This window comes from Delphinus delphis, chromosome 16 (genome assembly GCF_949987515.2).
Source record: "Delphinus delphis chromosome 16, mDelDel1.2, whole genome shotgun sequence".
Classification (NCBI taxonomy): Eukaryota; Metazoa; Chordata; class Mammalia; order Artiodactyla; family Delphinidae; genus Delphinus; species Delphinus delphis.
The window spans coordinates 45,197,824-45,212,910 of record NC_082698.1 but is presented as its reverse complement, the minus strand read 5'-3'; the positions used below and the strand labels follow the sequence as shown (position 1 = coordinate 45,212,910).

General features: G+C 50.3%; 1 protein-coding gene across 3 annotated transcripts in view; it reads right to left on the bottom strand.

Moving 5' to 3' along the window:
- Nucleotides 1-9,781, bottom strand: part of RASSF4 (Ras association domain family member 4) — a 35,318-nt gene extending 25,537 nt beyond the window's left edge. For all 3 annotated transcript variants that reach the window (XM_060034613.1, XM_060034614.1, XM_060034615.1), the window contains exons 1-2: nucleotides 9,695-9,781; nucleotides 351-444 (exon numbers count right to left, since the gene is read on the bottom strand). In XM_060034613.1, the coding sequence (XP_059890596.1) occupies nucleotides 351-412 (62 nt within the window). In that variant the 5' untranslated portion in view covers nucleotides 413-444; nucleotides 9,695-9,781. The remainder of the gene's footprint in view (nucleotides 1-350; nucleotides 445-9,694) is intronic.
- Nucleotides 9,782-15,087: the final 5,306 nt, after the last annotated feature.

Sequence of the window (15,087 nt, the reverse complement as noted above, 5' to 3'; positions counted from 1 at the left end):
AAAACTAGTTTTGAGGGTTTTTTTTTCCCTGAACTGTTTAATGCAATAAGATGTTAGTATTGCTCTAGTTTTTATATAAATTAAACGCCATCTCTGCAGGTTCACAGCAGGCACTGTCACGCTTTCCTGCTTTTGTCTGCCCAGGGAGGCGGGGGTCAGACTCATGCCTTGATCCTTGATCTCCAAAGCACTTCAAAAAGAACTGCTCTCATCACTGTCCCTGGGGCAGGCGCATCACTGTATCTACAAAAAGTGCCCAGAATTCCTCCACCCACAGGCTGCCCATGGCAGGGGAGTGGCCACGGGGGAAAGGCAGGCATGGAGACCCCTCTTTGCTCACAATGGCTTACTTCAGAATGGACTTGCTGTCGCTGATGGGCACGTGAGAACTGGGTGGACAATCTTCCTTCATCTTCTGCTGTTGTCTGCAGACTCGGAAGTTACCTGCTGGTAGACAAAGGAGGGCCCACAGACACCTAAGCTGGGAGGAGTGATGGCCAGGGTGGCGCCGGAGCCTTGGTGCAGAGGCTGCAGCTTCTGCCTCACCTCCCACCTCCCCACCCTCTCACGTGGCCACGCCCCAACCCCTACCTCACTCCCACCCCACCCCCGCCCCCAGGTACAGGGCCAGACCTAGAGGACTTCATGGGACCCCACACCCACACGTGTCAGCCCTGGCAGGGCAAGGTCAGAACCGCCCTATCAGCCCCCTTCCCAAAACCTCTTCATGATCACCAGGAATCAATCAGTCTCCTCAATATTTCAGATTATATGCTTTTTTTCTTGATGGACACCCTGAATGATGTGTTCTACCTTGACTGCTCCCTCAAACCTCTAAGTCACCCCTGGCCTTTCTCCTCCGTTTCCACAGAGCCTGAGGTGGTCCCCCCATCACTGCCTTTGGAGTCAACACACCTGGACCAGCTCTCCTAGGGACGGGCTAATAGGTACCATGTTCACTACATGCTGGAGACTGTTGAGCATATTCTATGAATTATCTTGTTTATTCCTTACAACACCATTATGAGGTAAGTGCCATCCTATTCCCATTTCACGGATGAGAAAACAGGGACAGAAGTTAAGTACTTGGCCCAAGATTCCCAGTGAGTAAATGGCGAAGTCACCGAACACAAGCATCTAGACTCCAGATGCTGGTCTCTTAGCCCCTTCTCTATACTGAAATCGGACAGTAACTTAAACCCCCAGACCCTTCATTTTCCCATCTGTACAATGGAGTAACCTCTATCCTATAGGATTGTTCGTGGACTCACCCATGAAACTGTCTCTATCTCTTCTCATCCACAACCTGGAAACGTCTGTGGAGCTTCCCAAGCCCTCCTGGGTTTCTTTCACAGAGGGGAAATCCGCTAGAGCTTTCTCTACCCTGCTGGCATCCTCCGTATAGATTCTTCTCTCTGTCTCTGCGTTATTCTGGCCGAGCACTCTCTTATCAAGGCCCACTATGTGTCGGGCACTGAGCCCCAGCTTCACACACATGCATACTCTAACCTTGACCCTGCCTCTACCCCCCCTTCTCCCAAGTTGCAGCTAGTAATCTGAGGGGTTTAGTTACCCTGGGAGGTGGCACGGACAGGGCACACAGTGTGTCTTTCACACCATGGAGCTTGCTTGGCTCCTTCACAAAAAACCCCCAACATCTGTTCACACAAACCTGGCTCAATCGCGTCTTCCTGACCTGTGTGTGTGCCAGTGCTACTGGGGGTGGGCGGGAGGTGGTCAAGGTCAGGTCCAACTGCCGTGTTATCGGTGACCTCAGAGCAGAGCCCGTCGCGGCAGAGGGGCGCTGACTCTGACTAGCCCAGCACACTCTTGCCTGCTGGCTTGATCCACCCACAAACAAGACGTGCCAGCCTTCTTGTGGCCACATCAGCCCTGAATGAGCATCTGACTCTGGAGGCAGGGGACACACGGCTGGCGTAGAGAAGGGGAATGGTTTGAGAGAGGTGGGCTTCCCAGTGACATCAGAATCATCCCCTAAATTCCTCCCCTCTGCCTGAGTCTACAGTGAGGCAAACTGTGGCCTGCAGAGAGGGCAGGCCCCCGGCTGTGGCCAGCAGCCAACCCTACCTCTGTAGGGCACAGGGCATTGGCACCGTGGGGGCCTGGAGCTGGGGACTCCCAGCTGCCTTCTTCTTGGCCTATTTCAAAATAGGGTTTCGGTTCCTCAGCACCTCAGATACCCTGTGGAAAAAGTGATCTGCCAGGCTCCCTCTCTGGGTCCTTCCTCAAATGCTTCCAATGCAGAAGCTGGCTTCAGCCCAGGGCAAGGCTGGGTTTCTCCGTCAACACCGTTTCTGTGGGTCCATGACACAACTGTCTTGCTTTAAGCCAGCTCATAATGGGAAGGGCTGGATTTACCCAGAAATAACAAGAGATGGTTTTTTCTCTTGCCTTCCTCTGTAGCCAGCTTCTCTTCCACTCCCCCCACTTCCTGCTCTGAGCTCCACAGTTCCCCTAATGGGCTCTATGATTTTTCTCTTGCCTTCCTCTGTAGCCAGCTTCTCTTCCACTCCCCCCACGTCCTGCTCTGAGCTCCACGGTTCCCCTAATGGGTTCTATGCTTTTTCTCCCCTTTGGGCTTTTACAGCCATTCTCTGCTCAGAACCCAGCGTTGTCCTTGTCCTACACCCTAAACCGTCGCTTGCCAGGCAGCCCGTGCCGGAGCAGACCCCTTCTGCCGCAGTAGCAGCAACAGCTCCTCTCTGGCCTGGTTCCTGCTCTCGGCTCTCCCCTGCAGGGCCGGCCTCTTGTTCGGACTCTCCCAGGAGAGGAGGAGGGTGGTGTGGCTGGGATGTTGCTTTTCTGCCTCACCACTTGTTTCCAGCAAGGAGTGCAAGCCTGGGACGCTGCAGGAGGTCCACAAATGGCTGTTAAATCATTGGACGAATACAGAAAGCCTCATGGGGTCCCCCAAAGTCAACTTTCGAGAGTTGTGCATCCACAGCTGGAATAAATCATGCAAAAGTCTCCAGGGGCCAGGGAAGTGACTCAGCTGAGGGACACTGGTCAGGGCACTTGGGGACACATTCCTCTTCCAGAGGGGCAGATCTTCTGGTGTTTCACGAGAAGCCAGACATCTGGATTTTTATGGGCTACATTTTACTGTTTAAAGTTGGGTGACTGTGGTAGAGACAATTACTGCCCCTGGAATGATCACATGATAGCTCCCGTTCCCCAGCCCCCTGCAGCTATGGGGCCATGTGACTAGCTCTGCAAACAGAAGTGTTGTTGTCACTCCCAGGCCAGGGCATCTGAGCCAATGCATGACCCTGCGGCTCTCCTGTTCCCTGTCGTGGTGACCCAGAAAGCCACATGTCCCAGTAAGTACAGCTTCCTGATGGTCAGCCTGGGTCCCAGAGTGCTTCTGTGGTTGCCTCTGCCAATCTACAATGAATGTGGACTGGGAAAGAGAAATAAACCTCTGCTGTGTTTCAGGGATTTGTTACTGCAGCATAACCTAGGCTATCCTGACTGATTCGGTAAAGAATAAAGTTAAAATGAATATATACATGTATGTATATGTGTGTGTGTGTGTGTGTGTGTGTGTGTGTATAACTGCTGACGCATGACATGACTCCATTTATGAACACTGTATTTCTCCAAAGCATGTGGGGAATATGCCCATTTTGCTCTATTTAGAAGGGACACTTACAAGGGGAATTCTCTATATCAAGCAGTGATTAGTTATTAATAGAAGATGCTTCTTAAAGTGCTTTGGGCTGGGAGCTGCGAAAGACCCGTGTAGCTTCAGTTGCATGCTTTTTCCTCTCTGGGCCTTGATTTTCCCATCTGTACAATGAGAATATCGATCTCCAATGAGTTAGAAATTTTCTCAACTGTAGAACTCTTTGTTCAAATGTAACAGTTATGCAAATCAGATTAAAGGGGCTGCTCTGGTTGAAGGTGAGGTGCGTGGCGGGGAGCCCCATCCACGGCTTTGCCTAGGGCTTTTGATAATACTGTGCTGAGTAACACAGGAGAGGCTCCCTGCAATGGCCTTCTGGAAGGCTTTGCCCTCAAGAGCCTGCTTATTTAAAGGACACAACCAACGAGTGTCTCCAGCTGGAGTTGGGTGACATCAGCTGGGGGAGATAGCTCAGAGGGAATCAGGAGGAAAGTGCAGAAGCGTCCTGGATTGCAGAGAGCAAAGTGAAAGGAGAAGGTGGCTCGTAGGGTAAACAGCTTATGTGGCAGGGACAGAGAATGGGGTACACCATCCCAGGTGAGGGAAGGAGATAAGTGAACAAGGCTGGGGGAAGGCAACGAACTGAGGGTTCTTTCAAATTGCCGGGCGGGGTGTGAGCCTTATGGGGGGGGGAGAACTTTGCTCTGTAGAAAAACAATCTCTTCTTTGAGAGAACCACATACTGCTGTGTCCTCTGACATCCGTCATGTGCGTGGCCCGAAGCCAGTCTCATGGTCTCTGGTTCTCACATGTCCCATCCCCCCACCCCAACTCGGCAACACCTCCATCTCCTTGTGTTCCAGACCTGAGCTCTGGGGTCACTCTCAGAATTCCTCTCCCAATGCCAGCACTGCATTTGCGCCTCCTTTACCCGACTGGAGGTAGAGGAGGTTTTCATTGATTTTGATACTCCCAGTGTCTTGTCCGGTTCTCAAGTGAGCTGCATGTGTACCTGAGAGGCATCCTGGGGGTAACCTGAATGAGAGAGCTTTGAGGGACAGTGGGCACACAGACCCCGGGAAGAAAGCCAGCTGAGATTTCTCTCCATTTGGAACGTGTTCCTGAAACCGCCCGTTAAACACTCACCATCCTCATGCATTGGGCAGGACTTAAATGAATCTCCAGTGGAGCGTTTTTCTACCTTTTAAAAAAGGACAATCTTATCTTTAAATAAAGCCCTAGGAGAAGCTTAACACACAAACGGATTAAAGCGGGGCTGCTCTGGTTGAAGCAGGAGTCGGGGAGAGGATGGGCTGGCCCACCACCCAGGCGCAGGCTGCAAAGCACAGAGTGACAGGTGCAGCTGCGCAGGCCAAGCCCTGTGGCTCTCGGGAGTCCAGCCTTCCTTGTCCCAGCCTGCTCCCCTCCCCCAGGCCCCAGGGCACAGAGCTCAGGCCTCCACACTTGCTTCCCTGGCTGGAGGAGGCTCTGTCCCCAACCCGAGGACTCAGGCTGCGCCAGGGCTCCCTGTCCCCCGGAGGAGGGGCCCCAGGGCAGCAAGCCAGCCCTGGTTACCTGTCCCAGTGAACAGGCAGTGGATTGTTTTCGCTTTCCACTTCAGCAGCTGCTCTGCCAGCCGTGAGGAGGGGGCTGCTGAGGACAGTGGGCCCGCTGCCTGCCCTCGCTTTGTCCCTGGCCTTTGGTCTGGGACAAAGGACAATGAAGCCTTTAAAGCTGCGGCCCATCTTTCCTCTTCTGGGGTCATGGAGCTGCTTATTATGGGAGCAGGCAGCTCTGCGGCTCCTCAGGCCATCACTACAGCCCACTTCCTACCGTCTAACGGCAGAAGGAGAAAAAGAAAGCTAACGCAGTGGCGTTTTCATGAAGCTGCATCCACTGCGTTCAAAAGCCTTTTATTTCAAGACGACGTGCTGCCTACTTATTAGTCCTACGATGCCCTCTCTTTCATAAAAGAGTGGCAATGATAGATGGTTGTTGTTGTTCTAACTCGGCAAAGTGGAAAATGTATCGGCATCCAAATTAAAACGTTCTGAGGATGTCTGTGAAATCTGAGTGCTTGGTAACCTCTGTTCTAACATCTTATAAAATTATGACTCTGAAGTTCTTCTTTAGGCAGGATTAAAATCAAATATGTAAAGACCGTGACATGGCGAGTCCAAGAAAGAGGACGGAGCACGTGGGGGCACAGCTGGGAGCCTCTCAGCCCAGGCTGCTCAGACCAGAAGGAGGTCGGAGGTTCCTAGGGAAAGGGCAGTTGCTGGTGACACTGCCAGGCATTCCTGTGAAGGCTGAGTCCCCTGCTCTGCAGTCCGTGGCTGCACCTTTCAAATGCCAGCCAGGGCCAGCAGGAAGGTGGCGCAGAAAACAATGAACCTTTAAATGGGCCCTCCCTAGCTAGCACCTGTTAACCGGCAAATGGCAGGAGGTTGGCCAGGGAAGAAGCTGTAGTGCCTGCTAGTACCAGCTGCCTCTGAGAGGGGGTCTGGCCAGACACAGGCCACCCCTTGGCAATGTATTTTTGCCGAGAAAGCCAGCTGTTGGGATGCGGATGGCGGGCAGGGACGCAGCAGCTGCAGCTTCCATCCCCTTCCACACTGCTGTCCTTGCCCTTCCTCGCTCCTCTACCTTCACCCCCTGGGCTTGGCCACACCCTCCCTGCCCCAGCCTGGGTGGCTGGAAGCCCAGGGGGACGTTGTGCACAGTCCAGCTGGAGTCGAGGGAGAGCAGGAACGGCAGCTGCAGAGCCACCCGTTACCTCCACTTGCCGCCTTCCCCTTGGTCTACCCCCTGACCCCAGCTCACCTTTACTGTATCGTCCCCACCCTCGAGGTCCTGGGCTTCCACCAACACTCTCCCTGAGCCTATCCCAGCACCAGGCCCCCTGACACCATTGCTCTTCCTCTGAAGAGCCCGGGCCTCTGCATCCAGGCAGGTTGGCCCTCCTTACAGCTTTCTGACAGTCGCCACCTAGAGGCAGTGCTGCAACCAGACCCCTGCAGCCAGGTCTCTGGCTTCTGCCCTCGTTTTCAAGGCCTGGCTCCCTGGGGCAAGAAAGCATTTCCCATCCTACTGCTTCCCCTTACATACATATTCCCTGGCCCCGCGGGATTCTCCCTCCCCAGACTGAGCTTAGCTCTTGCCTATGGAAGAAGAGATCTAGGAAAAAAGGAATCCTCTCAGCTATGCTTTTTGGGCCAAACAGGTACTCAGAATGACCACTGGTTAATATCCCAATGGCCCGGAGCCAGAGGTGCCGGCCCTCCGAGTGCCCAGTGCCAGCTGCTGCAGGGCTGCACTGGGTGCACAAAATCGCTGCCCCTCCTCGTCCCCCACGTCCTCTCATTCCCCCAGCCAGCGCTACCCACTGCACCAGACCTGTGCGCTGTACGCAGCTGCTGGAGGTGGTTTCCTGTGAGACGCGGTTCGGCTCAGAATATTCTGGGTCATGGAGCCCTCTGGAGTCTCCTGAAAGCTTAACACACTGTCTCCAGAAACATGCCCGTGTGCGCACACATACACACACTGAATTTGCACACATACACACACTGAATTTGCACACCATTGCAGAAGGATCAGTAAGCCCCTGCTCATGTGCTCCCGGACCTGCAGGTCCCAGGTTAAGAACTTCTACTGAAATGTGCCACAGCAAGGGAGAGGAGGCAAAGGGGCATACTAGAGAGAAGTCTGGATATGAGCTTCGCTGGGGTATCAGCTTGGCACATGACTTCAATGTGTTGTGACATCTCTCGGGCCTCAGTTTAGCCAGGATTGCACTGGCAGCTGGACCAGAGCGTCTTTAGGTCTCTTCCTAGCTCTTTGGCTATGGGGCTGTATGACACCCTCGACTCCACCCCCCAAGGTCAGGCAAGGCAAGGGAAGGGGGTTCCAAATCTCTCTAAGCAGTGCATCCTGGGGAAGGAGGTCAGACAGCCAGAAAAGGAGACTGAGCAAACTGCAAGTTCCCCTTTAACAAGAGTGACAAAACTGCAGAAGCTTCGGGAAGTGCAGCCACTTCCTAGTTGATTTTGATTTACTTTAAAACAACTTGAAAATATTTTCTTCAGTGCACTCTGTGAGAGAATAACCACCAGCCTTTGCAAGGATCTGGGTTTAAAGCTCTGCTCTGGGATTCTTTAGCTGTGTGACCTTAGGCAAGTCCCTTTTCCCTCTCTGAACCTCAGGTTCCTCATGAGCTGAATCACTAACTGCTGTGAAGGTGAATGAGGAAACAGGTGAGATGGGCCTCATATGGGGTTCACCCATGATAAACAGAAGTTCCCAGTAGAGGTCATAGTGGGAGTCAGGGTCTCCAGAGAGACAGTGAGGCTCCGGAGATGGGAACCTGGGACTCAGATAGAATGACAGTCCTCAGCAGGAGCATCTGTGAGCCACAACATCTGGCTGAGTTCACTCTCAAAACCAAGATCAAGTCCAGAGTGCTTTCTGGTAATCAGAGTCTCCCCTTTGAGCCTTTGCATTTACAGGAACTGAGCTATAACACACGCCTGAGTTCTGTTCATGTTCTGTTGTCATGGGTCATTGTCCAGCTGACCCTCACCCGGGGGGACCCTGGACTTCACTCTATTCTCAACCTCCAGGCCACTTGCTGGAGTCTCATGGTGGAAATATGGTCCCACCTCCCGGCTTTCACACTGACACTTTAATCTGTGGCCTCAATCTCACTTTCCCTGTAAAGTCTCAAAGCACAGGCACTACACACAGAGGGAATAATGACAAAAACTAATGAAAACGTACCGACAGTGTTGAAACACACCCCATCACAACTTCTTAGCCAGCAATTTTGTGACCTAGGTTTAAGGAATTCATCTTCTCTTCTCTCCCTTCCCCTTCCTGTCCTCTCTCTCCCCAGTACACCCCCTGCCCCCCACCCAGCACCTCCCACCCTGCTGGCAGCAGCTCAGGAATTACTCAGGGGAGCGGGGGTGGGGGGGCAGGCAGATTGGCATTTTAGCTGTAGTTAATATTTACTCATGGCTTCTGGCAACAAATCTTGATTGTGCCGTGAGCAGTTAAACTAGATAGAAGCCAGTGAGGATCCTTCCTGCAAGTGCAAGCACATGGCTTTGGAGTCCAACCTGCTTGGGCTAAAATTCCAGAATCCCAGCCCTCACCTGTTGTGACCCTATTTAATTCCTCTGTGAAGTGGGATTACTCACAGCTCTCTTTTCAGTGTTTCAAGAAAACACTGGCACTGGCCTGGCACTGATCCTGGTGTGAGAGAAGGCCCTCACTCCCCCAGGCCAGATGAATAAAAACAAAGGCATCTGTCTGGAGTGGGAAGTGCAGGACACAGTCAGGAGCACGGGGGTGAGCAGAGTGGCTGGCAGGGTGAGCTCTGAAGTCAGTGGGTGAAATGAATGAGACCTGGCATAACAAGCCCTGGGTTAAAATGCTGACTCCACCACTGACTCATCTGGGTAAAACCGGACAATTCCATAACTCTTAAAGCCTCAGTTTTCTCATCTGAAAATGGGGATAATGAAAGTATCAAGGCTGTGAGAAGTAGGTGGCATACGGTGCTAAAGCTCTTAGCACAGGTCTGGGAACAAGGCAAATCTTCTATAAATAGCAATTGTGAGGCCCTGCTTCTGCTATTATCTTGGTGCTCATGGTCTTCCATCCATGAAATCTGAGAACTGTGCCAGAGGCACTTCGAGCCTCTCCCCCCAATTCTGAGATCAATGCTTCTAGGATACTGGCCAAGATGAGAGACAAGGTGGGCAAAGATGTAGCCTGCTGCCGCGCATACACCTGCTGTGCTCAGGTTTTAGCCTCTAAAGTGCCCTCTCCTTGGAGGAGATGCCTGGCGCAGTGCTCACTCTCAGCCTTGGGCCCGAGGCCCGCAATACGCCAGGCTGGCAGAGGGAGGGGACTTTGCACGCGGCAGCCAAGGGCACCAGTGCCCAGACTCCGGAGCCCCTGGCTGGGAAGGTCCTGGGCTCGGGCGGTGGGCGGAGGTCGGAGCTCCGTGGACGCCCCGAACTCTCTCGCCCGTGCATCACTCACCGTCCACTCATCGCGCTGTCCAGAAGCCGCTGCTGGTGCCTTGCCCTCGCAGTCACCGGAGACGCATCCGCAGCGCCTACTGCTCCGGGGCTCGGAGCGTCAGGCCCGCCCCTCCCCGCCCCTCGCCCCGCGCCGGCCAATGGCGTCACGTCACCTTGTGCGGCCAGCCCAGCCCCAGGCACCGCCGGGAGGGTCCGCTCCAGGCGGTGTCTGAGAGGCCTCGGGGAAGGTTTAGGGCGTCTGCTTTGCGGGGTGTCCCCGGACTACACAGAGGGCGCCTGGAGACTCGCGGAGGAAGCAGCCCCGACTCGGTCGGGAGGGTCCGGTATGCAAACCAAGGACAGGGAACTTGGGGGAAAGGACAACCTTGGGTTTCCAACAAAGGTCGCAGTGCGGGCCCCGCAAGTACTAGTGTGCCTGTCACGAAAGAGGAGGTTATCAGTAGAACCTGAGCGATGTTAGTTTTTGCTCAAGGGCCACCTGTGTGCCGTCCGGCTGTTTGCTTGCTGTGGCCTCTCAGAGCTCCACTCGATTTAAGAAGCCAGACCCTGGACTTGCCTGATGGCGCAGTGGTTAAGAGTCTGCCTGCCAATGCGGGGGACACGGGTCCAATCCCTGGTCGGGGAAGATCCCACAGGCGGCGGAGCAGCTACTGAGCCCGTGTGCCACAATCCATGAACCCTAGAACCCGTGCGTGGCAACAAGAGAAGCCACTGCAATGAGAAGCCCGCGCGCCACAAAGAAGAGTAGCCCCCGCTCGCCGCAACTAGAGAAAGACCCCGCACAGCAAGGAAGACCCAATGCAGTCATAAACAAACAAACGAACAAACAAATAATAAATAAATAATAAAGTCAAATCTCATTTAAAAAAAAAAAAAGAAATCAGATCCTCTGATGATTAAGTGGAGATAAGCTTCTCTGCCGGTTACTGCCTGCTGGAGGAGGATTTGCCTGTGCAGAGGCAGAGGGGACAGAAGGGCACAGGCCTTTTGGGGAACTTAGAGCAGTTCAGTGATTCTGGGGTGTGGGGTAACAGGGAAGGGGAAGGGGCTGATGGAAACAATTGCAATTTCTGTTTTGTGTCACTATCCCAGTACTGACCTCGGGACTTCCCCTTCCCTCCCCCAACGTGAATCATTTACTTTCGTTCAGTCTGTGGTTCCTAATCTTTTTACAGTCACATGGCCATTTTAGAATCAGATATGGACCTCTTAGAAAAAGGCAGGTGCCCACATAGGCAAAACTCAGCCTGGGATTTGAGTCTTTGAGCCCCTGGACCCCACTTGAGAGAGGCTGGGCTAATCGTTGTTGTTAGGGTTGCTGGATTGGGGGTAAAGAGATTGGTCTCTACCATCTACTTCCTGCATGACCTTGCCATGTTGCAATCGCTCTGGCCTCAGTTTCCCTACCTGTAAAAATGAAGGAGCTAAAGATGACCAGGCCAGGTAGGGATCTTTCAGCTCTGCCTTGACATGAATTCGTGAAGAGTGGCCCAACCTCTGCCAGCTCAGGGCATCCCAGTGGTTGGGGACCTCCACTCCTGCATAGCCCAAAGGTCTGATCCTCAAAGCTGAGGACAAAAATTGGGTGCTTCACAAAGTTGTTTTTTTTTTTTTTAACAGTAAGTAAAATTCAGCATAGCCCTCAACCTCTGAGCATTCATTCATGCCCAGTAAGATAAGTAGACACAGCACCCAGGTAGGATACAATTTCCCTGGCGCCCTCCAGCACCTGAGAGTGTGGGTGAAGCTGATGTTCGCATCAGGGCCAGGACTAGCCTGGAGTGGTGATTGGCTTTGAGGAAGCAACCTGATGTGTCCGGCACTCCCACTGTGTGTCAGGCACTCCGCTAGCTGCTTTACAGCAGGGATCCCACACAATCCCCTCAACATTCCTGGGGAGTTGGGTGTTACTACCCGCATTTCACGTGGACCATGAGTGTCCATCGTCAAGTACCTTCAGAAGGAGAATCACCTTTTCCTTCAGTATTCAATGGAACTGTATTTGACCCGCAGCTCACTTATGGTGGGTGTTGTGTATACGGTTAGTTGCCAACCCAGTACCCATTCCCTTCTTTGGAAAAAAGAAAGAGAGAAAGAAAGGAAAGGAAAGGAAAAGAAAGGAAAGTTGATGCAGCCACTATGGAGAACAGTATGGAAGTTCCTCAAAAAACTAAAAATAGAGTTACCACGTGATCCAGTAATTTGGAGAAAACTAGAATTCCAAAAGATACATGAATCCAATGTTCATAGCAGCACTATTTACAATAGCCAAGACATGGAAACAACCTAAATGTCCATTGACAGATGAATAGATAAAGAAGATGTGGTAAATATATACAATGGAATATTACTCAGCCATTAAATGAACTAATGCCATTTGTAGCTACATGGATGGACCTGGAGATTATCATACTAAGTGATGTAAGTCAGAAAGAGAAAGACAAATACCATATGATATCACTGACATGTGAAATCTAAAATATGACACAAATGAACTTATCTACGAAACAGAAACAGACTCACAGACATAGAGAACAGACTTGTGGCTACCAAGGGGAAGGGGGCATAGGGGAGGGATGGACTGGGAGTTTGGGATTAGCAGATGTAAACTATTATATATAGGATGGATAAACAACAGGGTCCTATTGTATAGCACAGGGAACTATATTCAATATCCTTTGATAAACCATAATGGAATATAATATGAAAAAGAATATATATATATATGTAACTGAATCACTTTGCTGTACACCAGAAACTAACACAACATTGTGAATCAACAATACTTAAAAAAAAAAGTTGAGAGGGAGACAGAGAGGGAGAGAGCAAGGGTGAGCAACTTGTTTGGAGCAGCAATGTGCCACTCCCTGGTGAAGGATCATGACAACTTGTATTTTTCATACTGCACTTACAACCCAACAGTGTATCATGAAATTAAGTTAGTAGGTGATTTGACTAGTATTTTAAAAAAATAGAAAATATCAGTGTATAGCACACATAGTAAATGTAAGTTGTGTCTTGTGAAACTTTTGTTTGCACTATGTTTCATTTATGTGTATTAGGCTGCAATATAAAATGTGTTTCTCACTGTGGGCCACAGTCAAAAGAGGTTGAAAGCTAGTGTCTAAGTCAGTCTTGACAATCTTTTTCATGGCTTTCTCAGCTTCCTTTGAAGCTATAAGTGGTCACATGACCCAATTCTGGGCCAAGAGATAGGGAAAAGTGTGCTGTGGGAGAGTGAACACAACTTTTGCTTTCCTGATAGAAGGATCAGATAGATACCCCCTTTCCCTGCCTTTCTGTCTCAAATGTGGAAAATGTGTAATGTCTGGAGCATTGGCAGCCATTTTGAGGTTATGATAAAACATGTCCACATACTAAAGCTAGGGGAGCACAAAGATAAAAGAAGTCTGGGTCTTTTTTAACATCATGAAGTTGCTGCATAACGCCTTCACTGCCTACTCTAGACTTCCTACCATGGAGAAAAATAAACCACTATTGGTTTAAGCCAGAGGTTGGTTAAGTCTTTTCTGTAAAGGACCAGATAGTAAATATTTTAGGCTTTGTGGGTTAAGTGCTCTGTGGGTTAACAGCTCTGCTGTTGTGGTTCGAAAGCATCCATAGATAACAAGCAAATCAAAGGGCATGGCTGAGGTTCCAATAAAACTATTAACAAAACAGGATAGGCCACATGTGTCACATGGGCTATAGTTTGCTAACTTTCACTTTTCCTAGATGATCTTGCCCCTTTTATTGCCTCTCTGACCTCATCTCCTCCCACTTCCCCTCCCTCTCTTTGTTCTGACCACACTCGTCTTCCCACATATCAGGCCCACTCCCACCTCAGGGCCTTTGCACATGCTATTCCCCCAGCCTGGAAAGCTTTCCCCTCAAACATCTGCATGGACTCCCTCCTTCATCTCCTTCAGGTTTTACACAAATTGCTTTTCTCTGAGGTCTTCCCTGGCCCACTATCTAAAATGCCCATCCCTGGCCCATGAATACTATTTTCTGGCACACTGTGTATTTCATTTCTTTTATCATGAGCTCCTTGATGGAAGGAGATTATATCTGTTTCCTTAGATATTGACTCTGCCTGGAATGTCAAGGTGTTTAATCAACATTTGGTGTAGGACTGATTTTTTTTTTTCCTTTCTGCAAGATTCAGGTAAGAAAACAGACTTGGGGAGGCTCATTACCCCATCCAAGGGGACATGGAATCTGGGTTTGCCCCCTGGTGGCCCTGGTGGTCATGTTTGTGCCACCAGAGAATGAGAGTAGAACAATATCTACCTCTATGGGAAGATCAGGCCTCAGGGAAGCTGGGGCCACAGAATTTTCTGCAAGACTACTTCCCCCAGGGCATCACCCCAATAAAGGGGGCCTTTGGGAGTCCATTAAGGGAATAGAGCATTTATCCTGTTATCTTGGGCAGTCTCATTTTTTATAGCATTCCTGCATCAGAAAGTCTTTAGAAAAGTTATTATTTTGTGAACAGGCCAGACTGACTTGTAAGATCCATAAAAAGCCAAATGGGGGCGCTCATGAGCCAACATTTTTAGCTAAGAAAGAGCCACAGAGAATAAACTTATATTTGATTTGTACGTGTGGAAATGGAAAGGAGCCTGAGTCTGATCAAACACATGTGACTTCTTGCATCGGGTAAGGCTGCCCCTGGGGCAGGGTGCTCTGCTCAGCTTTCGCCTGAAGCTGCTTGGCAGTAGGGCACCGTTCCAAGAAGACTGAGCAATTGCTTTCTTCCCTCTGGTGCTTTGAGAGGCACGTCGTGAAAATGACTCGGTATAATCACATGTTGTTGAGACGCAATTTAGATTTCTCTGTGTCTTGAAGGAAAAATAGGCTTATGTATTTTAACATAAATAATATTAATAATGAAGATTATTTTCAAGGCCATTCCCTTAAAACAGTAAAGGGGAGTTTGAATTAAAATTACTGGTTAATTGCCTAAGGTCTTTTATGGAAGACTTTGTATGATTTTTCCCCTTTACTCTCTCCAACATAAGATTCTGAACAAGTGAGTTTTTAAAGCAATTTTTCAAAAAGTCTGCAGATTCTGAATGTGTATTCTTTAGAAAACAATTGGATGATTGTACTTGATTGAGATCTGTAAGATCCAATTTAAACCAAGCAGCTTTTCTTTATCTTTAATGGGCTCTGTTTTATTAAACCCATCAGGAGGAAGAGGCCACTTACAGAATGCTTCTTGCACCATTTGTTTTGGTGGAATCCTTGAGTAGCAAGGTCATCCCATTGCATGATCTTAACATGCAGCAGGATTTGCCATCAGTTTTCAGATGATTTCTCAAATTATTTGCATACCATCTACCTTTCTTTCCTATGTGAAATGGTTTTCATTAACTCCATTTGTTA